At 39.5% G+C, this 25,477-nt stretch overlaps 1 protein-coding gene across 2 annotated transcripts in view; it reads right to left on the reverse strand.

Moving 5' to 3' along the window:
• Positions 1-3,053: 3,053 nt before the first annotated feature.
• The window catches only part of ITGB3BP (integrin subunit beta 3 binding protein), a 34,978-nt gene continuing 12,554 nt past the window's right edge, over positions 3,054-25,477 (reverse strand). The window contains exons 4-9 of one of the 2 annotated variants that reach the window (XM_050901138.1): positions 20,976-21,042; positions 17,429-17,507; positions 16,218-16,311; positions 14,158-14,217; positions 5,951-6,004; positions 3,054-3,378 (exon numbers count right to left, since the gene is read on the reverse strand). In XM_050901138.1, the coding sequence (XP_050757095.1) occupies positions 5,952-6,004; positions 14,158-14,217; positions 16,218-16,311; positions 17,429-17,507; positions 20,976-21,042 (353 nt within the window). In that variant the 3' untranslated portion in view covers positions 3,054-3,378; position 5,951. Of the gene's footprint in view, positions 3,379-5,950; positions 6,005-14,157; positions 14,218-16,217; positions 16,312-17,428; positions 17,508-20,975; positions 21,049-25,477 lie in introns of both variants that reach the window. The other variant, XM_050901136.1, reaches the window with a different exon arrangement.

Here is a 25,477-nt window from a genome sequence, read left to right on the forward strand (position 1 = left end):
TCACAAGATGGACCCAAGTTCTGTAGCGCATCAGGACAGCAGTTCTGTAGCAGCTTCAGTTCACCCATCGGCTTTTGGTTTTCCTGCGTTATGTGGCATTTTCCACAATACCAATACTTTCAGAATGCTGAAGAATAGCGTAAGGCGGAGAGACGCACCACAGTTAGCGCTGGGCGCAGGAGGTAGAGGCTGTGATGTTTGGAAAGGGGAAGGTTCTTGCGTATGCAGCGGGTTGGAGTACATTTCTTCCTTCGCCGTAGGTCAGCAGCTATGATTTGGTTTTAACGCTAATGTAGTCTCATGACTCTCAACGACCGTTTCTAACAGGACTGAAAAGCCAAAAGATCTTGGTTCTACTGAAATAAAAGCTGAGGTCCTGCAGTGCAGTTTGAAAGCAGGTACTAGGCTCTTCAGGAAAAAAAAAAACCAAACCAAAAAAAAAACCCCCACAATAAAACCCACCCCTTATTGCACAGCAATTTGCAGATGTAAACTGAACTAAACTCTACAATTTCTCCCTCTGCACAGTGCGGCCTCCAATGCCAATAGTTCAGAGAATACAAATTGATTGAATGATCATATACGTAACAAAGCATGTAGTAAGAAAATAAATCGTAAAGCAATTCATGGTAGTATAGTTTAATTAGGAGTCAGTCTATCCTTTTTCTTCATTCTGCTCTGACACTATATATATGTATGTATGTACATATATATATATATATATATATAAAAAAAGCAAACCCATCCTTGTTTAAAGGCTTCTCCCCTGACCTCACTGGGCTCTGTCACATACCAGCCTGTCATTGACATTAGCGCGTTCTGGGGCTGTCTCCGCAGCATCGGCTGTGAGTGTGTGAATCAGCTGTTCTGGGGACTTCCAACTGTGTCAGTTATGAATACTGTAAATGAAGCGTCTACAAGCGGAGTGTATTTATTCAGTTTTTCCAGCTTTATTTGTTGTGGAAAAAGTAACCGCAGCCAACATTATACCCATGGCAGCTAAGACAAAGTAAAAAAGATGCTCTTGAGTAGTAATTGTAACGTTATTGGGGGTGACTACTTTAGCAATTTACCTACGCTGTAACAGTTCACTATAAAGCAACAAAACTTAAATATTTTCACAAGTATTTAGAATTTTTCTGAGGGTGTGACTAATCACAGCATGCAAGAGCTCTGCCCACAGCTCGGCCTTTCTTTTCAGAAGTGTAGGCTGAGTGGCATTGATGTGTATCAGGACGCATAAATAGGAATCTTTGTCTCCAGAGGCTGCGAAAGCTAAAAACCCCAGCATTCCCCCCAAGCACGGCCAGGTGAAAGACTGCCAAATGTTCTGGCAGCCTGAAGGACGTCTACTTCCAATGCAGTAACATGTGAAACAGCAAATGAAGATGGGAGGAAGCAGAAGGACTTCAGGTTCCAATGAGCCTGGTCTCTTGTGTTCCTCACGAGATCCTGGTGCAATCCTTCCCCCCCATACAAAAACATTAGTTTTGAGTGTATCTCTTTTCTTTGTCCTTGAGATGGCCTCCAGGGGTGATAAAGTGAGAGTCATACGATCCACCTTGTGTGGAACTGGAAATGGTTCTTAACAGACCCAGCTGTTTCTGAAAGGCAAAAGCCGAGTACAGCAAGAGGTCAAAGAAACAGTAACTGCTTAAATAGCCAAGGCATGTATGAGGAGTATTTGCAGCAGAATCTGAGTATATAACTTTGTATTCCCCTAAAAAATGATTAAATACCGAATTTCATGATATTTAATAATTGCCACGGTATAAGTTATGGCTGTAACTTGTTGTTGTCCATCATCACTGCTGTTATTTTCTGTAAAAGTTTTATTTTGTTCTTGTAAGGCTACACAGAACAGCTTGATTTAGACTGGCATGCAGTTCATTTACAGACTCTCGTCAGATCAATAATTATTTCATTTCCAGCTACAGAGGTTACAATCAGGTTATATAAACTATTGCTGGTTCAGGCTAACCTTCTGTTATCACACGAAGCAATCAGCTGGTGTATCTTGCGGATACAACAAAAAACCAACAGCGTAGAAAGCTGAAATGAGAATGGTGTAGAAGGTAAAACTGGCACAATTCCCTTCAAACAATTACTAACTTTTTTTTTTCCAGTCAGACTGCACAGTGCAAAAAACATTTTTATTCATTAAAACCTCCCGAAGCTTGAGTGCGTACGTGTTTAACCACAAACCGGAGCACATTTATCATTTTGGGTCTCAGAATTTTAGCTGTAAAAAGCCGTTTATCTGTTTGAGTACCAGTACTTTGCAGTGGGAGAAAGGACAGTCAACGGTGTGTGTGTAGGTTGGGCTTTCTGGAAAAAAAAAAAATTGAATCATTCTACTGTACTCTTTCAAGATGAGAGAGGCTGCACCTTACTCAATGATTTGAGACGCAGGGTATGCACTAGGTTGGAGAGGTGGTTTTGAGGATAATGAAAAAGAGAAGAAACTGTTTTATAACAACTCTCCCCATATATCATTAAATACCAAGACTAAACTAAAACGTTAACCTAAAAAGCAAATGTTATTAGAGCCGTGTGTTTTAACACTGTGGGCCTGATGCCGATGATACCTTTATATAGCGTGGCTTGGGCTGAGTTTAGAGGAAACGTCTTTGTAGATGACAGGTATGTCCCCAACTGCGGCAGGCACCGACAGGGAAATTGGCGTTTGTAAACAGCTGAAACATGTCCAGCACTGGGCGTACTTCCTTGCCCGACAGAGCTTCCTCTGCCTTTTGAGCCCAATCGTCATTAGCAGAAGAGGTAAATTTTTAGGCAGGCTGTTGCAAAACTTGATGCATTAATTTAAATCACGTTTTGCTAGCTTTAGGGGGGGGATGATGAATTGATGAAAAGAGCGTGCGCACGCCCCCCCCCCGCCCCCCCCCGGCAGGAAGGAACCGCTTCCCACGGGGGCCTGGGAGCCAGAGTTCAGCTTTTAGCAGGGTTTTCTCTCCCCCAGTTCTTGGAGGAAGGGTCACTGTCGGGCTGGGGGGGGGGGCTTGGGTGGTTTTTTTTAAAAAACAAGGCAGCATAATTCTCTATTTGCAGTAAGAACACACGGAAAATGTAGTTTTATTTTCCACGCAGCAGCAAACCTAAATCAGCATTTTGTACACACGCTTGCATAAGCCAACCATGATGTATTATTTACATTGAGATTATCTGGTTGTGCACATTGTTAAGTTTAAACAGATGCCAGAAATTTTATCTAGATGTGCACCTGCCTAGCGCAATGAGCAATCCCGAACTGGTATTTGCTGGGGAGATAGGTTTACACTCATTTCTTCTCTCCTTTTAAGTACAGTCAAGCAGATGTAGAACTTTGGGTTGCTGTGGAATGCATTTTTCACATAATGCCTGTGTGGAGATAAGGAATGACTAAAATAAATAGCAATTAGACAACAGCATCGTCGTTCATGTGATCTGCTCAGAATCAGATGTCTGTCCTACGTCCAGGGCTAGCCTCACTGCCTAAAAAATACACGCGCACACACACACACACATCCTAAGGCAACGCAGGGCAACAGATGGTCTCCCTTGAACTGCAGTAATGTTTTAAGATGTTTTAAGGAAACGCTGTACTTTTTAGCTGTAGAAAAAGCTGAGAAATAATTGCTAAAAGATCATTTAGCTATCAATCACAGCTATTTTTTTTTAAACAATAAGAAAGCAAAGGGCTTTACAGCGTTGGTCACACTTGGGAAGGGGTAGAGAGAACCAGAAAAAGTGAATGTGTCTTTTTTTGGACATAAGGTGCAAAACCAATATTCCCTGACTAGCCAATACTATCCATGGACGTAAACTAATAGTAGAGACATGAGCGCTCTCTGAGCTAACTTTGAAGTGAAGCCTTGTAGTTGTCAGCATGAGTTTCCTTCAAGCTAATAAACCAGTGTAAGACTGAAACTGGTTATTGTACCATAGAACGGTCTCTCTCTGCATTCTGTAGGACTCAGAAATTATGCTGAGCGGAGAAAATGAGCTGCTAAACAGGGTGCTCCTCTGCTCTCCCGCACTGGTTTCCATCCCTCGCTTGCTCTGCCTTTGGTGCTGGTTTGGAAGGAGTAAGGAGTAGAAAGAGTCTCTGGCATAAGCAGCTAAGTATTAGGGTAACATTAGCTTGTGGACAAGCAGGGTTTTAAAGTTGTTGTTTTTTTTTTTTGCTGCTCAGTTCCTTGTGATTACAAAATAAAATTTAACCTTCACTGAGAAGCAAAATGCATGTGTCTGCGCTCAGCCCTGCACTCAGTTACACACCTTGTAAAACCTGTGGATCTACTTTTCCATATTACTCAGTTACAAGAATTAGAATAACTTTCCAAAGGAGAGGTGTTCTCACCCTATACAGGGAATTGATATCCTCTGCAGATACTCTCATCTTTAGAGACTTCTTTGCCTCACGAGACTTTATGAAACATGTGAGCAGCCAGTTTTCTCATGCACAGGTAACAGGTCCATTGCTAACTGGGCTTTTCGTTACGACGCCGGAACAAAGACAAGTAGCCGAAGGAGGAAGAATTTAAAAACCCACAAAACATGTCTGGAGGTGTCTGTTAGTATATCGTTTTATGCTTTCTGCTCTGGGAAGGCTAAGAAAATTGATGTGGTGAATTGAATTGAATGTTCACAGAATGAGAGGAGTTGACAACTAGTTTTGCAAAGGACCTATGTGAATTTGCATGTTCGATTACAGCTCTAGATGCTTATGGCCAAAATTGTGATAACTGAAATCTGAGGGTGCGCAGGTTCTCCACGCTGTCCCTTCTCTGTACCGCTCCTGTCTGCGTGCTCTATTCCCAGACACTCAAAACCAAACAGGAATCAAACCCCACTCCATCTTACTACTGCTGAGCCGCCCCCGCTCAAACCCAGTTGGGACTAATCCACCAGAACAAAATGAAGGAGGGAAGTGTCATCTTACTGATTAGGAAGTTTATTTGCTGTAACAGCGATTCCCTGTCTTTTTTGCTGGAATGCCTACGGGCCATGACGCAGTGTATTCGCCTGGGATTGCTCCAACCCCAGCTCAGCGCTCTGCTAAGGCTCAGCTCATATGCAGAATCAGAGTATTGCTAAGGCTGCTCTTCTCAGAGCTTCTGCGTTCACACCGCGCGCTCATGGTGAGCGTGCGCAGCCAGCCCAGCCTGTCTGAGGTGCACGTGCAGAGACGGAACAGGAGGGCGAGGCGCTCCTGGGGAAGCGGGTGGTTGGAAGTGGGTGGCTGCCGCTGCTGCCGCTGCTGCCGCTGCTGCCGCTGCTGCCGCTGCTGCTGCTGCTGCTGCAATTTCAACTGGACCATCTGCCCTGCAGCCCACTGTCCTCTCTTGGCAAAGAGCACCGCTTGGAGGCCCTTGGCTGGCTGAGTTGTTCTGGCTGCCAGGAGCGAGCTGAGGAGACTACCTGGGCATTACTAACACAGAGAAGAAGGGCACACAGAGGAGCTTTGCAGGAAAGCAAAGCCTGAGCCCAGGCACTGAAGTGTCCCTGCCATCAACAGCACAGGAGGGCTGCAGCAGGCAGCCTCCTTGGTGAACGCCAGGGCATCGGTCGCGGCATTTCAGAAGGTATAATCTGAAGTACGCAAATTTTCTTGCTTTCGTTACATGCACTGCAGTTGAATTGCCATTCTTGAAAAAACATCCAGTTAGAAACTGACAGCGTTGATGAGGAGAAATGCCGTCAGCGGATGTTTTAGAGTGGGACAGTTTCTACAGATTGAATATGTTGTTCTGCTTAACAAACCAGTAACAAGACATACCACATGCGGAGTAACAACTGTTTTCCCATCAAGCTATTAGAGTCTTGACTGCAGGCCTACGTACTAGATCCCTCTGCAAATGTTTTAAAATGGAGTACCTCGGTCCTCACGATTATACTACCTGGATGCGGCAGCTGGAGAAGGCACAGCGCAGACCGAGGGGCTACTCACCTCAGTCAAGGAGCGACTTCAGGAACGCGGAGCTACTGGCAGTCTGAACATACTCTGTGGAGGAGGAAAATCAGTTTTGATAAACTGAATGATGGTGTTATTACAGAATTTGTGAAAATCCCCGCACAAACATGAGTTAAGTTACTGCGGTGGTTAACAGAACCCCTTTTACTTCATACAGTTACTGTGTCTCAACAGTAATTCAGGAGATTGTCTTAATTACTTGTGAGTGTATGCACATATGCTACATCATTACCAATGATGACAAAGCAGAACAGAATGTGTTACCAGTATTAGACGCTGGTCCTTCTTTTTTGCTATTAATAATAAAGACTAAATAAAAATCCATAAGGGCCGTATTGGCAGATTCGGCAGAATGCAATCAAGGACTGCGTGAGAGGAACAACCGTCCCGAGTCCTCTGAGGGGATGGCAAAAAGAGAGGCAAGCACGCCTGAGCCCGTGCTCAAGGAGGGCAGGGCCCGGGTGAAGGGCTCAGCAGGCGGCTGGAAGAAGTAGAGGAAAAGTGTGCAGGGGTAGAAGGGAACTCGGGGAATGAGAACACAGAGGGAAAGGGTCTGGAAGCAGGCGCAGCTGCGTGCCAAGACTGCCGAATGGCTTTCCGCAGCAGATGATCAGCTCTGGTCTCAGTACCCTTAGCGTCTGCTGACGGTTCATACTGCATTTTGATTCCTCCTCCACCACGAAATGGCGAAGAGAGAATTCAGAATTATTCGCTTTATATTAAACACGCTGAGAACAACAAACAGATGTTTACAGCGGCTTATAGCTAAAAAGATTCCTCCTGTGAGGAAAGGGGCTGTGTATAAACCTAGACGGAGAGAGGCCACAAAGCCACCAAAGCCACGGTGGGTGGTGGGGAAGATTCTCCTCAGTTCTCCTCATTTGGCATGCCGGGGTCCCTTAGGTGTCACACGCTGCCTGTATGACGCGATGTGACGCAGAAGAGCTGCCTGTGGATCTGACGGGAGGTGCCCGTGACGTTACCTGGAGCTGACCCAGAGCGAGCCAGAAATTCCGTCCTGAGCTAGGTCTCAGAAGGTTACTCCATAAAAAAGGCATCCAGTTCAACTTTGCCTCAGGTACAACTTTTCAGCGTTATACCTAATAAACGCCAGTTGTTTACACACATTATCATCAAAAGAACCCCACTAACTATTGCTTAAAATAGGAAACTGTCCAGTCTTGTAGGACAAGTAACAGAAAAAAGACAGATTTAATTACAAGTTGGTTTATTTGTACTAAATGCAACTTCCAAATTCAGTCTTTGTGAATCCTTTAATGACTGATTGCGGCATTTTGACTACGCAGTACTTAAAGAACCCATACATGCCAAAGCAACCGTGCCAAGACCTGCATTTCACTCTGAGAAGCTGTCTTAAAAAGTGTAAGCTGCCCATATTCATATAAAACATCATTAACTCAGGTTTCTTTCCAAACATACACCATGATAGGACCTTCTGACAAAAGCCTTATTTATAGTAATATTTATACAGATGGCATTAAGATTTAGATATTTGAGTAATTGAATAATACGATTTACTACTCATGTGCTCCAAAACCTTACAATGCTTGTTGTAGCAGTTTAAGCTTTTTTTTTTTTTTTTTTTGGTGCATATTTGAGCTGATGAAGATAATGAGTTGTTCTTAAAAAACTCCAACAAAACAGACCAAAAAACACCCAACGACCCTTCTCTCTCGATATTTGTATATGCAGGACTCCTAAGTACGTTAAACTACATAAAAGCAAAGAGAACATTAGCAAAACCTCTGTATGAAAATCTGTTGTGACCAGGGCAGCCTGGAAAGGCAGGGATCTGCGGAGGCGACCAGAAAGACGTCTGGGCTGCAGCCGACTGCGGCCCAAGCCCTAGCTGGGTGCCGGACCAGGCTGCCCGTCCTCTCTTCTCGTCAGCTCAGCATTTGAGGGTTGCGCAGGGTAAGGCAGCGGCGGCAGAGTCACCAGAAACCTCAGCCCTGCGCGGGCGGGCTGGTAGAAGCCTTGCTGCCCTTTGCCATGGTGTCTCCTATCCCCGGCCCACCAAAGCATTAAAAGGGCAGAATCTTCCCAACTTTCTTTTCCCCTCCTACTTCCACTGCCATTCTTTCCCAAGTTTGACTGCTCTAAAACATTTACAGATCTAAAAAGCAGAGAGAAAAAAAAAATGTTCACCTGTCAGGTGATATAAAACCAATCTTCTACTAAATGTGCCAGAATAATTTTTCTCCACCTCAACCACAGTTAAAACCTTCAGTCTATTCATTACTGTCTTTTTATAGTATTTTTATTTAATAAAACCTATTAAGACTACCATACAAATCTCTTTACTTATGCTTTTATCTTTTAACTGATCAATTTTTATATTGCTGACATCCCTTCTTCACCATTTGCTCATTTAAAAATTCATAGTATATGAGCTATGTCTCTGGAGAAAACGTCTATAAAATTTGTTACAGCTGGCAAATGTGTATGAGTCAGTGATAGCACATGACTAAATGCTTCACAGAAAATAAAATTTGTTTCTGTAGTAAGCAGAACTGTTTAAATGTTATTTATTTTTATGTTTCAAAGAAAATATATTGTGAAGTGCTGCATTGATTTAATACGCAACAATGTCTGTGTACACGCTGTACAAGGAAAATTTATGAAACCTTTGCACAACTCCTTTAATTGAATTTTCCAAATCTCTCACCACACACAAATAATCAATATCTTCTGCAGAGAAAACCAGTCAGAATTATTACAGTCTTTCTTTTCAATTTTGTTGTCATCAGCACATACACAGCACCTGGATATTTGTAATGTCTGGATAGCAAGTTATTTACACCTCTTAAACATATAATTGCTACTAAGTGAGTCCAAACTAATGTTTCCTTTCTTTTTTATTTAAAATAATTATATTCATGGGAGAAAGCAATATTTATTCTCATGTAGGAGTTGCTACATGTAGCTGTTGAAAGAACTACAATTCTTTTTAATTTTTCATTAAGCTTAATACTCTAAAGTCTAGATCCACTAGAATTAAAAATTAATAGCTGTTGCATCTGTAAAAAGGCACATAGGAAAAGAGAGTATAAACACAAGTGTGAAATTAATGAATAAATGTGGCTGACACCTAAATATAAAATGCAGGCTGACAGTTCTATATGTATATACGTCTGAGGCCCATAGTCATATGTCTCATGTGCATTTCTGTATCTGCCACAAAAGTTAATAGCTTAATATTTCATCTACATAGCAGAGGATGTTAAATCATTGGAGAGGTTTGTAATTTGCCCCCTTCCTTCCATCCAAAAAGCTTATCATGTCAGTGACCTCAGACCCAGACCCTTCTCAAACCTCAGGCTGTATTTTAAAATACGCACTCTTAAGGTGCAGGTACCATCCAACAGACCCCTAACCTGCTGGGAAAGAGCGCAGCATTTGGGGGTCAAACAGAAACCTGTCCGCCAGCTCCTTTACCTTTCGGTAGCATTCTTTCAGTCGACAAGGTTACTCACCGGTCCTAGGAAAATCACTAGCCTTGCAGATTTGGGGTACCAGGCTAAGTGGGTTTTGTTACCTCTTCTAGACTGTAAAGGACTTTGCATTGTTACAAACCAAAAAAAAAGACCCGCCTGCACACCATGAGAGACGACGTACAGTCAAATTTAGCCTGCGCAACAACAGCTTTTCATCCCCACAATACAAATCAGAATACAACACACTCCTCCTCCAGGTGCACTTTGGGGCAATCTCGCAATTAGTTTTGCTTGTAAATGCAGGAGGGCAGAACGATTTCTCCGGGTCTCTGCACGGGGACGTTCAAAATAACTTACGAGTAAACAACACGGGTGAGTTGCACTAAGTCCGTGCGTGCACACGCACACTCACATGGTCAGCGCTGAAGTAGCCTTAATTCAGTTTTGCTTAATGCGGTCCCATTTACAAGTGTTCACACTGAGGTATAACTTAAAAACATAACTGAGATTAACTTTTCCCCATGTCTAATGGCAGAAAAGGCTTATGAGCAGAAATACAGACAGATCTTCCACAGGGAAGAGCAGATGAACGAGGCCAGATTCCCTCCAGCATCACATAGACAAAGTTACGATTTCTTGAAGTTGTCTCGCCAATGACATAGAACATAACGCTCAAAGGGTACGCTCATTTCCATCGGCCGGTTTCAGCTCCAAGGAATCACCTGCCAGTTGGGAACGCGTGCGGTGCCTCTGCACAATCATCTCCCTCTTTAATCTCTGCCATTCACCTGCACTTCAAGGCCCTAAGTCGTGCCAGTCCCAGCGACTGCTCTTCTAGAGGAAATCCTGCAAAGCGCCGCCGGACTGCAGCCCCTTCCCGCCACCTCTGGCCACGAGAAGAATCTTGGCCCAAGGGTTCTCTGTCCTGTGGTAAAGGCACGTACGTGCTCCGTACTGCAGTTGCATTACAGATCTAGTCTGTGTAAGCGTCAGCTCTGGCCTGCGCAGCCTTGGGCATACAGGCTTTCTGGTGCTAGGTTGACTAACTTGAATGCAATTGAACAGCAGGCTTTAGAGCGTATTTTCAGACCTTCAGAGAATAATAATTTTTAATTCAATCTCGTAGTTTCACAGCCTGTCTGAGTAGGCCAAGAGGGCAAGTCGTATCTTGGTTGCATGCAGGACTTAAGTGAAGAGTACCGATGACCATCATCTCTCTGCCAAACACTGTGTACGGACATTAACTCAGAGCAGACATTTCTGATGTGTGGCAAAACACCAAACCTGGCCTTTAGTGTTAAGAATTGAAGTAAGCATATCATTTGCAAAAAAAAGCGCTAAATCTCCATCTAATAATAATCTATTTGAAAAAAAGTCCTTCACCATCATCTTTGTTGCTTTTAGAGATGATGTACACCACAAAAAGGCTGCTGGAGAGATCTTGTCAAACTTTTGCTAGAAAGAAGCCTAGGATTTAACTGAAAGGACCTTGGTAGAACTAAGGAACTGCTGTTTGTGTCAGCATTAGCAGCTTTTTCCAAAGAGATTAAAAACACGGAAGAACTGAACCCCAGAAAAGCCTCTATCACAAATGCCTAGAAGCAGGGCTTTGCACAAACTAGAGCATACGGTTCATCCTTACAGTCAGCTCGTGTACCAGTTCTTACGAGAGGCCTACAGATCTGTTGGATAAAAAGGCCTTTCCCAATACCTAGGTCCAATCCCTGTATCCATCTCATCGCTTCCCTGAAAAGTGAGTATTTGCTGTAAGCAAAGACAATCACGATATTTGTTCCATTTGCTCTCAAGGAATGGAAACTCTGGAAAGAAACTCAAGTTTCTGAATAAATTTACTTGTGAATTCATTCAGTTCATTTAATAAATTTCTGCTGAGCCAGTTCACGAGACTTACTTTTCCCAGAAAAGGTACAATGACATTTCTTCCCTGCAAGTGCATACAAAGTTGGGCTGAGAAAAAAAATGTGTTTTTTAGGTTAGGGTTTTTACAGTCAGAAAAATCCACAGATATGTTCCTGAAAATATACATCTGAAGTCTGATGTATCCCCCTTTTCCCCAGAAGATCCCAATGGAGGAGGAAGAGGAAGGATAGGTGAGAGACAGACACCCAACTATGTCTAAAGGTTAACAAATTTATTCTACTTTATTTGAGAATGAGGTAGAAATATATTGTAAACTTGATTTACCCGCACTCACAGCAACCCACCAGCAGTCCAGCCCCAAGCTATTTAGTTGCTTGTACACAAACACCCGCTACAAAGTGCAAACTCAAACTGACATGAATTGGGATAAACTGTGGAATATCGTATTCTTACCATTTTCTCTGTTTGGAGAAGGAACTCTGCTTATTAAGGAGGCGTCTGTATTTTGCAGTGTTTCTGAAACGGGATTTCATGTTTCGCCATATACACAGAGTCTTCAAAAACTTGGATTGGGGAGTAAGAACTCAGCATTCCTTGGTCCCTAATCTCTCCAGCTTTGCTTTCATTAGTAATTTCAAGTGGCGTTAAATGAAAACCCATCTAGATAACCCTGATCTAGTCTCTTGGAAAGCCACCACTACTGGTGCAAAGAGTGCAAACTTCAGCCACTTGTATTAAAAACAATATGAAAGTTAGGAATGTTTAGAACTAAACTTAATAGAGGTGATGATCATATTTGCCCATGGGCTTGGCAGGATGAACAACAACATAGAAAAGAATTTTTTATTTCATTACAAGATACAGTCTGAAAACAGTTTTCCTTAACACTGCAAGTATTTGATCTTCTATAACACACTCTTCTTGTTTCTCACTTGGACAGCAGACGGAGTCATGGATATGATTTATGTCAGTGTTTTTGTTTTTGGGAAGCAAACTATTAGTATAATTTGTAACAACCAGCTTATGTAGCTTTCCTGTTTAGAATGTTATCTTCACTCCTTGAAACTCTGAACCTATTAAGTTTTCCTTTAAAATATGCGTATCACAACCTACACATTTATTCTCAACACACATAAAGCATGTTTTGGATGGCAACATACTGACTAGATTTCATCTCTTGGCAGTTGCTTTACAGTTTGCTTACATTCCGTTCAAAAACATTTTGTTTACTGTAAACGCTAGTCATGGACAAACAATGATGCCATTTTTTATGCCGGTCACACAAAATGATATACTGTGTTCTACATAATGCTGCCCATTGAGCAAGGAATGTTTTGTATTACGTTGTTTTAAGTAGAGGTTGTTTATGTAAAGTAAATAAATTTCATGCCTCACCATGTGATGATAATGTGACATTCCAGCTGTATCAAGCCACAGAACAGTCATAAGTTTTAAGTCTTGAGCATAACTAATTAAAAATAATTATGAAAAACCACATCCAAAACTAAAAGGCAAAGTAAAACATCTCCAGATGCTCTTCTTTTATCACATACTTCTTCGCCTCTCCTAGTACTGTGTTTTCAAGACAGCAAAATTGACATTGAAACGTCATCAAAATTGGTCAACTTACACTCCTAATTCAATTTTCCATCCTACTTTCACAAAATATCTCATTTCTCATCGAACAAGACTGGATATATGTTTAGCGTTAGGGGCTAGTTTCTCGAGCAAAGATGGAACTATAAATGTATATCCTGGTGACCATTAAAAAGCAACGCACAAAGGAAGCAATGACTGTTTAAATCTGCCATGGCCCCCGGCGTTCACCATGATCGGTGCCAGATAGGGGCTGCGATCATTTGAACAGAAGGACGTAGGGAGCTGTAAATCAGAAATAGCAGATTGCACAAATGAGCCAAATTCCTTAAAAAGTGATGTCACTCCCTTTCATTTTGTGGTAATCTGCTGGAGCTGAGGAAACTTAAGTTTGACCAATTTTCTTTCCTTTAAGAGAATTCCCCACAGCAGAAAGAATTCAGGCCTGTGGAAGAGCAGATACGACCAAAATCAAAGGGGCTGCTTGTGATATGAAGCAGTCCTGCTGGTTGGGACAGCTGGCAGACAGAGCAGTAGAGATGCCATCACCAATTTTGAGTCTGGTTTTGCTCTATTTTAAGATAGAATGCGTGAAGATAACAGAAATATCAGAATATCGGTGGTGAATGTTTGTTGATTTTACAGGGTGTGAGAGAAAAAAATAAATCTTGTGTGTATCCCCCGCCACCTTCCCAGCTAGACAAAGGCACTAAAGTGGCTATGTGGGCCACACTATATTAAACGCCACCAACTTCAAATATTTTCACAGCACTAGTTATGAAGAAACCTAATAGTTAGGATTTCACAGTCCCCTGGAGTGTGCTAAGTACCTCACAATACATATAAGGTGAAAAAGGGTTTGCTGCAAAGACTGTATGCTACTTGGCTTATACACTGAAAATGCAGGGGGAGGGAGGAGAATGAGGAAGAACAAGGATAACTGGTATACATAAAAGGTATGTAAACTCTTTAGGATCGTTTCTAGACCATGCCTCAAGTGCAAGACCATTAATGATTTCTTCCCTTGCACAGTTTCATGGAGAAATACCCAATACAATGAAAATAGCACAAAAGATGAAATTTACATTTGAGTAGTGCAAAAGTTTTCAGAAGAAACACATTTGATTATCATCATTTTCACATACTAAAAGTTACCCAACTTATTTCAAGTGGAAAGAATTAAGAAGGAGTCAACTAAAAGGAATCATCAAAACATCTGTTACACAGGACTTACAAAAAGTTTCCTACCTCGGGCAGGAAGTTTTCCATGGTTTCTTTTCAACAGCTGCAGTTCTTCTGCTTGACTCACTAGTGAAGAAATAAATCTGAAATCAATAAATGTTGCCCCAGAGATTTCAAAGAAAATGATACCTATGCCACCGTTTTCACTTTCAAAGCCTTTGGATTTTTCTTCAAGTGATGACGAAAAAACACTTACCTATGTAACTGTGCTCAAAAAAATTAACAACAAATTCTCAAAATTAACATAATTTTGAGAAGTTGTGCTTACAAGCCTCATACCACATTTTGTTCCCATTTTTGTCTTCTAGTGCTGACATGGTGCTTTGTTCCTAATTCAGAGATGGGGGGGCAAAAGATGATTCTTTCCCATTTTGAAGGCAACAAGAAGCTAACAGAAAGAGTGGACATAACACAAAGTGTCAACAATAGGTCTGACATCTCATTTGAGCAGTCTTACTGCCCTATCCGCAGTGTAGGGTAGTAATGTAAACACAGACTATTTTCAGAAAACTTCATTTTGTATAAGAAAGCATCTGGTTATATGCATTACAGTGGGAACTAGTACAGCGTATACACATGCAAAATGAAAACCGAACGAGCATTGGAATACAAGTCAGGAAAGAAATGGTAATTTAAACAACAGTAGCTGCTGGAATTGTGTGGTGGATGAATTCCACTGCTGGGGCGCATGCACCTAATGCATTAGAAGAGTCACAGCGCTCTTGGTAAGAAAAATTCTCGAGCACCTGCGGCTTTACTGTCCACCTGTTTCCAACTGCGAACAAAGTAGCCGTCCCGGTCACCCTAGGTTTTGCTTTCCTATAGCTAGTTCCAGTGTTTTTACACTCTGCAGAAAACAGAGCAACCAGACAGGTTGTAGAATAATGTGTACCGGCAAAATATCACATTTGCTGCAGGTTAAGAAACTGTTTTATCATCTTTGCATGCTTGTCCAGAGACTGGACACAGGGACTACGTGTATGCATCTATTATTCATATTCCCTGGTCAGCTGGAAACTAGATTATCAGCGGTTGGTATGGAAAGTTGTATGGAAAGAAACAGGAACAATGTTATATATACAAGCTTTGGAGGAGAAGTAGCGGTAGGTAAATGCAGTCTTAGACACACACCTGCACCACAAACATGTTATGTGGGTACAGAGAAAAGGTGTTGCTACTGTGAAAACAAATGTACAAACTGTTCCGAGGCATAAAGACTGGGGCCCCTTGGGTGCCTACAGCTACCTTTCATCACTTTTAACTCTTAAAGGAATGACCTAGAAAGGGAGATGTTTATTTTTTCTCCCTGAAAGCCAATAGCTTTTTTTTTTCCTGCAGTTATCCATAATGCAAGTTTTTTGCATTAGGATATTTCCTCATCACATACTTCTCTTCTAGTTGCAGAGGCAGTTGGCAAGAGAGGTATGAATGCACTTTTTGCTGCTGAGGATTCACGTCTGACTTGGAGTAAGGATAAAGAGTTTCCTAAAAATGGACACACATAAATTAAAATCTTTGGCTTTCTGGGTTCCTTTGGAAAAGTATTACAGATGTGCCATCTGTAAAGTGCCCTTATCCCAACACAGTAAGCATCTGGTATGTCCATCATTTAAAGACACATGAATAGCCAATTTTTAAAGCTTGGAAACCTATATTCAGCCTAATCCTCCTAACAGGCAAACAAACAAAACAACTTCCTTGCAAAAAGAGAAGAAAGGCAATGCAATCAAAGTGCAAACGTTTAGCCTAATCACTAGCTAACTACCCACTAAGTATCTAACTATTTACATAAGAAAAGGTGTTGCTCTTGCAAGTTTTTCCTCCCCATCTGTGACTGTGAGTTAGAAGAGTGGGCCGTTGGGGTTGCCTTTCTTTTATGTCCCTGGTTGGATGCACAAGGACATTTAAGGTGCATCTGTCCTGACCAAAAGAACTCACACGTCAGAGTCCTGGGGTATAACACTCCATTATAACACAGACTCTAGGGTATGACTCTAGGAAACGTTTGGAATGATCATTGTTAAATTGTTATAAAGGGGATAAATATTATTGAAAATCCTCCTTACTTAGCACTTGGGTTTTCTGCACTTCAGCACTCAAGACGCAAGACAAGTCCGAGACACCAATAATATTTTCAAGCTCTCTACTGCCCTCTAAAGCCTGGAAAAAAAACAATAATTAAAGACATTACTAAATCTCATTCCCACGCTACCTACTTAGACGTCTACAATTTATTGAAAACATCTGAAAGAAAGCACTTTTGGAAATTTTTCATAAGTTCTAAACGATGCGTGAGTCTCCACCTCACAGAAAGTCAAAGGGACTAAAAAGTTTAAGGGTGCAAGAACATATGCTACTTTTGAAAATGGCATTCAGGTGCCTTTTAAAGTGTTACTTCAAAATCTCCTGTTATTTACGCTTCATTCGTAAGTCTTCAGCTGTTTAAACAGATTAACACTTGATCCCCAGAAAAGCAATCTTGGCACATGTACAAGCTTGCTATAATATGTTAGTAAAATGGAAATCTACAAGCATTCAAGATTCTATTGAACACACTCCTCAGCAGTTCATGGGAGACCTAAAACCATACACTATCAATCTCAGGAGAAATATAAAGGATTTTTCAATAGGGTTTTCTAAATAAACATTTCAATTAAAATATTTTAAATTAGTATCAGTCTTTTTTGTAAATAAAACATTGTCAGACCACATATGCAAGTAAAATAAATCAATACAACACTTTGAGTACACTGAATTATTTCTCAGATATTGATATACAGCAGTGAACCTTGTGCTAAATTTATTCAGGAAACAAAATGTGAATAAAACAGAAAAGTGATTTGCATTTTAGCATGTATTAAACAGACTATTAAATGATGATACATTAGTGGTAAATTAAATAGTACAATCACTTCAACACAAAGGGGTATTTAATCTTCAAGAACATAAAAATCTATGCAGTAGTAATTCATACTTCAAGTTATAAATAATAGTTGATAACTACTTCATATGCTTTTATTTGTGTACAAAATGAGGAGCGATACAAATTAAACATGGTGTACTTGGAAAAGCAACTCCTCTAGTTTAAAAAAAAAAATCTACTAAATTCTGGGGTTTTTTTGCATTTTCTGGATTTCCAAGTCAATCCTGCCTGGTTTCAAGTATTTTATTTGCTTCCCTATTCCTTACAACTCAAATGTTGCATATAAGATTTTCATTTTTATTTCAAATCCTATATTAAAAGTAGATTAAAAAAATAAATCAGTGTAAACCAGACCTGTAGGCTTGTCAGATTTGCTCTTATTTTCAGAATTCTAACCAATGAACTTTTCACTTTGGACTGCAATTCCATGAACCTGCATAAAAAGTTAAAATAAAACAATTTCAATTAGCCACATCACCACTTGCTGAAAATCAGCGTTTACAATGTTTCCCAGAGTTTCTGCACATTGTAATCAGGACGGATCTAAATAAGCTGTGAACAGATGGGCTGTGCAACCTGATTGTGTCATATAACACCAAATATAACTTGCCTTTGGTTAGGATTTATATACGAACTGCCAAAAATACATATATCCTAATTTTAAGGATAGGAACTCAGGTTCAGCAATATTAGAGGATTTTCTTATGATCATGCAGGAAGACAATGGTAAAAACAGGAATTTAACTCATTTGTTCCTAAGATCAGGAATTTAATCAAGAGGACCAGCTCCCCAAATCCACGGACTTGTTAAGACCGTACAAGACTGCTTGTAGCCATAGGAAACATGAGAAGTTAAAACGGAGCCCAACAGGGACAACATCGCATGATGTTATTTGTTCAGCTTTATCTCCCCTTTTAAGTCACAAATATGTTTTACTACCAGTGTAAAGATGGTCAGCTTTCAGAGTTTAATGGGTTTTGCAATAAAAATTAAAATAATATACAATCAGATTAGATCTAAATGGCAGACTTTCAGGCATGATTAAGGATTTGCACTGAATATGTATTGAAAAAATTCCTGCAATGAATGTTTAGGCTATTTTCTCTTTGAACCATTTAAACAGGCAAATCAAATGGAGACAACAGAGAAATAATCTATTTACTGCTTCCTCCCACAGAAGGGAGACTCACCCTTATAAAAAACCTCAAATTTAGAAACAGAACTACAGTATGAGAAAAACTTATCACTGTAAAAACTTATCACTGTTGTATTTCAACATGGGAATAGAAGGCTACTCAGAAAAGAAAATGCTAATGTCAGTGTATTGTACAATGTATTTTCCACCTGTAAAGATAAAATGTATGGAAGTTCACATAAATATTACTGTGTAGCTGTTAGTTTATAAATGTGTTTTACTGGCATGTCACTAACTGCTAGTTTTCTCCAAATCTTGCAATTTTTTTAAAAACATACTGAATTACTGAATGCAAACATTTACATGTCAATGAAGACTATGATTACTCAAATTGTTCTGCAATTCAAGGTTACCATCACTAAAAACCGACTCTATATGTGTTGACCAAGGGATTTACTGAACCACAAAAAAACCCCAATTAATCAATTTAAAGCTTTCCACTGGTATAACTGTAAGGTTTTATTTTTTACTATCTAACATGCCATCCAAACAATTCTACTATCTGTCAAGCTCCATCCCTGAGGAGATACTTACTGTCCTACAACAAAGAAATTTCAAGCTAGTGGTGGGGGAAAGCATCCATTACAAGGAAAAAAACCCAACAAACACATTGAGAGTTCAAGTGCAATAATCAAAAGGAAGAGCTACAACTTCAAACATAAGAAACATAATACTTAGGTGAATAAATGTCACAAATATTATTTGTTAGTAAAAAAGAAATGCATGCATAAAATATCTAGCCCCAAGGGAATTTTCATCTGGGACACCAGGTACAACTGTGATACAAATATTTAATACATACAACAGAATACAGAAACAGAATAACAGAATCAACGTATACTTAAGCATATGATGAAAGAAACCCACTCAAGTACAAAACTCCAACTCTTTAATGTTGGTTAACTAGCCTGCACAAATACTGCGCTAGCATGGTGATACTTCTTCCAGTAACACAAGCTGCGGCACAGCAGCTGCGCTCTGCCTTCAGTATCAACAGGACTTACAGTATGACCTGTTGTCAGAAGCAGGAACACAAGGAAAGTACAAAGAAGCTGGCCTGCAAAGGAATATGTGGGCAATGGAGGTTTGCATTACACTGAGGGGTGAGCTCTTAGTGACAAACTGGGGTAATAGGAAATGCACCTCAGATTTTGGAGAGAAAGTGTGCTGGACCTACAGAGCGGAGAATTTACATAACAATTTGAATCGGATGCACAGGCACCAGGCCTGAATGAAATACAGGACAGTCACATTACACAGAATGATAAAAAAAATATATATAATGTCGTAGAGGAGAGAAGAAGAGATGTGGTATAGCCATGTTGATGCTGAGCTGTAAATTAGACTTTCTTGGATAGATATCAAAGATATATGTCAAGATTCCACCAGAGGACAAGGTGAAGCATCAAATAAAAAGGCAGGACAACACAACAGGATAATAAGATTTCAAGAACAAAAATGTGTTGAAGAAGAATAAGAATAAAGAATTCTTTTGAAATTTTGCTAATAAGAGATCACAAGTGTCTCTGGTGAATGCAATTTCAGTTGAGTAAAAAGGATGGAAACAGATGGAGGACTATCTAGCATAATATGGTATTAGTAGCAAGAAGTATGAACATGCTCATTGAGGAAGGAAACTTTCAGATTTTTAGCTAGACTAAAGCTTAAACTCTAAGTAGTTTTACTGAGCATATACAACTTCCATATTAAAAAAAACCTCATAACTTCCAGGATTTCCAAATTGGGTAACTTCTCATAGAGATGGAAGGCATCCCTGATACAATCCCACATACAGAGATTCACAGCTTTCCACTTTTTCACCAAGTTCTATCATAGATGAAACAAATATTTCCTTTGTCTAACTCTTAGGGATGGATGTGTTTGTTTTGGCTGAAATACATAACACATTTAGCTTGACACCTCACTGTCGGCACAGAAAATTTCAGTTCACTTTTCAGCTGAGATTTGGCAATGTTGCAGACAATTAAATATGTTTTTCATAAAAGAAAAGATCAAGCCATACTAACAACATGAGATACTAGCAGCCTTACTTCTAACACATTTTATCACTTCTCCTTCCTCACATCTACCAAGGTTAGGAAAGCAGTTTATCAGATACTTCACCTGAAACATTTATTTGAGTGCTTTACTAACTGTGGACTTCCCAAAGTCCATTAATGTCAGGAAGCTTATAGCTTAAAATAAGATTGTGGCAGAAAAGACAAGAATTTTAAAAGATTTTGCAAAGCAAACATGAAGTTTCAGCATGACCATCTGTGGCTACTTTTTAATCAAAAAGTGTCCTGCATTACTGGCCCTATATCTTTGGCAGTTAATGCTTCCAAAAATAAGGTAAAGAATGTACACTTTCAGAAGAGTCTGGAAAGGCAAAACGTACCTTCCTTTCAGTAGTTTAATTATGATACCTCATCATGTAGTACTATGAGCGTGACTCCTGTAATTGGCAGTGTCATATGCCCCACACTACCAGTGAAAGACAGAACTGGCTGGACTGGTGTATTGCAAACTCTGCATTAATCTGTACCTATAACTGTAAGCCTGCCATTCAGTGCCTTTGAATATCCAATCCTGTGGAATTAGAAGTATTAAAAAATAATCGTTATTAATTTAATTCTGTATGAAATATTAATCTTTCATAAGTAAAAATCACAGTACCGCACCCACAGCGTGCTTAATACACTTACGCATCCTCCTCTGTTTGAGGCTGCCCTCTTCTGGATAATCTGCTTTCTGAATCGTTCTGCTCAGTTCCTTTTCCTAGGAGGTTCACAAAAAGAAAAGAAACAATAAAGATGAAAATAAGATATCAAGTATTTGAAGCACATGAAAAAGGTGATAGCGTGAACCTTGACTGTTGAATGATCTTTTAGAAGAGAAAAAAAAAGAAACTCACTTACAAAGCAGGACAGATTCCGTTGTAATATACGTTCACTATAATTTACTCTTTCATAATTTGACCTCTCATCAATTCACATTACATTTATATTTGTGGAAACCTTGGGATTATAGTATTAATAACTGGAAGTTAGTATAATTCTGACACATAGTTACTGTGTTCTACTCAGAAGCTTTTTATCCTATTAACTGCCTAAATACAGCATATTAGCACAGAGCATTATCATGAAAATACTGTAATGACTGAGCAATGAAACCTCCATTTTCCTTTAATAAAAAGTGCCTGGCCCCCAACTCCATCTTGTAAACAACTACAAAGAGATACTGCAAATTACTTCCAAAGGCTCTGACATGCTATACTGACAATATAATATTCTAGCTCGTCATATGACGGGGCATGATAAATCATATGCCAGTTGCCATTATTCTGCATGGTGAGTCATATTTCTACATTTCAGTGCACCAATACTTTGAGCAGTTGCATGTTTCTGGGAGGAAACAGGAATAGGATATTGCCAAAAAAGTCCATTCCCATGGATTTATTAATAAAACCTAGGCTCACACGTGGTGTTGGTAAACTGGTGAACTGCCTTTCTGCCACTGTAGGTTGGGCATTCTTAAATGACCAGCTTCCAAGATAAGTGTCTAACACAGACTGCTCTCCCACAGCAGGTGGACAGGGCGATGTTTTCAGCGATGCTGATCAGATTAAGAAAGTTAGTGCTGCGCTAAAATGACATCTTGGGCTCACTGGCTGCTATCTACTTGAGACTGTTCAACAGCCACTTACAAAGGCCTCATTATGTATATTGTTATGTATAACAATACACCTCTGATCACAAACGACTTTCTGAATTTACATCTATTTACACAACTTATCACAACCTATACAATTCAGACAGAAATCATATTAGAACAAAAACAGATTAAAATTTTATCATCTTGTGTATCAATTACTATTGCTTTTTAAGTCAGTACATTAGTTTGTCAATTCTGTTTGCCCTCCAGTTAGCATATCAGGAGGGTGATGTACTAGCAGAAAAAAGTACTGCATCCCTCCTAACGAATACTTAAAAAATAGTACATACTGTCATATTCGATAGGATCCCACAGTACAATAGTCTTTGGTGAATCTACTGAAACTAGTGAGGCCATAACTATTCATGGTATTGTGCTCCACACAATCTATATAGTCACCTTTCAATACTTTAAGTGTTATATCTGTCTAGGTTCCAGCAATAAAGAGGTCACATCTGAACAGCAGAAATGATTTCTGTTTAATTGCAGCTGAAGTTGAAGACATCATATAACGTGGAGTTTTTGTGACTTCCACCTTAAGAATTTCCCCCCTCAACAGTATCGGTCACATACTCAGTCTCTCATTTTCTACTGCAATGTAAAACCTCTCTTTTTTGGACACAGTTCTGTTCTCCTGTGCAATGGATTTCTTTTGGATCTCATACTCATTGAAGACAAAATGGTGGAGGTGTATGCATACAAACGAAGGGGGAGAGGCATAATCATGCATTCATTCTTTTTTTCTGATAACAGTTTTCCCCTTAAACAATGAGATCATTAGTGCATTTGACAATTAGTGACTTAGAATTGCACACCAGTAATTCAGCTTTAGAGTTCACTGTACTTGTAGCCATTCAGACTATACTCATCTATCCAATACCCAAGAAAGATCTTTTTTTCTGGTGCCAAAGAAGTTCACAAGGTGTTTTAAATCAGTTCTTATCTGCTGTCCCTCCAACAGATACATACACATTCTTACAAATGCTTCGTATTGAACAGCTGTTATTGTAAGGTGAAATTCACCTTTAAGTGAAAGATTTGCAGGAAACTACAACACGTCTTCACCGTGGTCTTAACAAATGCATTGATCCTAGAACAGACCCTCTGGAATGAGGTGCTTTTCATGTTTCACTGTAATATGTCGCCTTTCTGACATCAGACTAAAAAAGAGAGGCCACACTAAGCATTAAACACTTTGATTTCTTCTTGCTGGATCTAAATTATTACATACATCAGCACTCAAGGATAAATTAACTTTTAATTTTAATATTTTGTAAAACATTTAGAAATACCTCAGAATGACAAGGTGCTATAAAAGTTTAAGCTGTTCCACTACAGTAGCTAAAGGTTAAGACCCCCAAAGATTTAATTTTAAATCTAAGTACTCGTAGAACTTGCACTTAAATCAGTCATCAATTATCAAACAGATCCTACTTTTAGACCAGTACTATGGAATGGCGGAACCCTGGATTGATTTGAATAAAAATAAAACTATTTAAAATAAATCTTAAAAATATGTTAGCCAACAATGATGAGAAACTAGTGAAGATTTAGTATTCTGTTATTTTAGAAATTTATGTCATAAATGGGTTGTCAGATTTTGGGTAGTTAGGCAATATATGAATTATCAGGCAGCCCAATAGGACATACATAGGACAACATCATAAAGACACACTGTCTTATAATTGGGTTGGTTCATGTCTTCTCCTAAAATAAATGTTACTTTTGAACAATCTTAGCATTCTGTAAGTATTTAGTCTTTTTTGAGGCACTCCTCCACACTGTTATTCAAAAGAAAAGTCGTGTTCATAAGACAAGTAATTTCCATCTGTCTCCTCAGTGAGATAGATGCATGCTACTTTGTGTACTTCGCACAATGCAAAATAAGTTTTCCTAGCTAATGGCATTAATTTTGTAATAATTTTCATTCTGTTGTTTTCTTACATATTGGTCACAGAAAAATAGAATATAGATTACACTCTAACACCTCACTTACAGGTGAGATGCGTAATCTGTTAAAACTCCACAACACTTAAAATAAAAGTGTCTTTTCAGAAGGAGAAAAGAAATTGTGGGTTTAAAAGGACAACCTGAAACCTGTGATATAAGAGGAAGTCTTATATACCACCATCTTAAAGCTATATGAACACAGGAAAAAAAAAAAGATGGCTAGTACTACATTACTGAATAATTATCCATCTAAATGTCAGCTATGATCATGTGATCAGTCTTTTTATAGGCAAAAAGAATGTTCCCCTATGTCCATACTTAATATCAGTATGGAAATACAGTACATGTTCACCTTTCCCCTTGACATCCTAATATACAGGCATTTTAATACAAGACATTTTGCCCCCTTTTTTCTTTCACCCAACAGATAAGGCATGTAATGCAAACGCAGAGATGCTGCAAAAATTTTAAAACTTGTAGTAGATTTAAGCATTCGTGTATTATTATGTGTTGTGTCACCAAAAAGGCATTGACTAAAACTAAAGGAAAGAGCCATTAAAGCAGGTAATTACCAACATGTAGGGATATTCAAGAGAACATATCTGAAGAGCTATAACATTTTTAATTTTGTATCTGACTGCTACCATTATATATAATTTTAAAAGCTTTTTGCAAAGGTAAGTGTTAAAGCGCAGGTGGATATCTGGCCAGGCTGAGGTATAGTTTCATATTCTGCAGTCAGGCACAAAATTAAAATCTGCATTTATACATAAAAAAGTAGAAGTTTTTTTCAGAACTGCTTTCGCGATGTGGCAACACTAACAGAAAGCTTACTGCTCCCAGTGCCTCAGACTGTAGTCAATGGGGACATAGATTGTTCTAATCCGATCCTTCCCTCAGGATACAGGCAATCTTAATTCAGCGATCATCAGCAGCTAGGTATAACATGCAGTCACTTTGCTTGAATCTGAATACTTATTGCTCCATTCTGGGTGAGAATGTAGGATGCCACATCATGACAAAACAATTAATTGAAGTATGGTATGAGCTGACCTTTCCATGACATGACAGATGCCAGTACAGGCATACCAATTGATTGCACTAACAACAGCCATATCTCTGATCTGACGGAGAACACCTATTGGCAACTCTTCTCATTGAAAGGTTTCTTTGTGCACGATAAAGAGATTCATATTCACCGTGACGCAGGGCAGGGGGGGGAGGAAGACACATAGCCTCTTCATTTCATCCAGGAAATACCATCAAATCCTGAGACTGGTATAGGAGTTAATACATGCAAACACAAAATTTCCTTCTTACTGATGAAAGCAGAGACTGCCATAGAAATCTGACCTGGGAATACTTTGAAAATACCTTTCTCTCTGTAGAAAAATAGAATAGATAAATTTACATGTCAAAGGCATAAGTTCTCTAACAAACTAAGTCAGAATACTGCTCACTGGAAGAGTTACTTTTCACAGTAAGAAGAAAGTTGGAAAACAGTGGGGTTAGATTGCTATCTATCTTGGTTTAAACTCCAAGG

This window comes from Gymnogyps californianus, chromosome 8 (genome assembly GCF_018139145.2).
Source record: "Gymnogyps californianus isolate 813 chromosome 8, ASM1813914v2, whole genome shotgun sequence".
NCBI classification, from domain to species: Eukaryota; Metazoa; Chordata; class Aves; order Accipitriformes; family Cathartidae; genus Gymnogyps; species Gymnogyps californianus.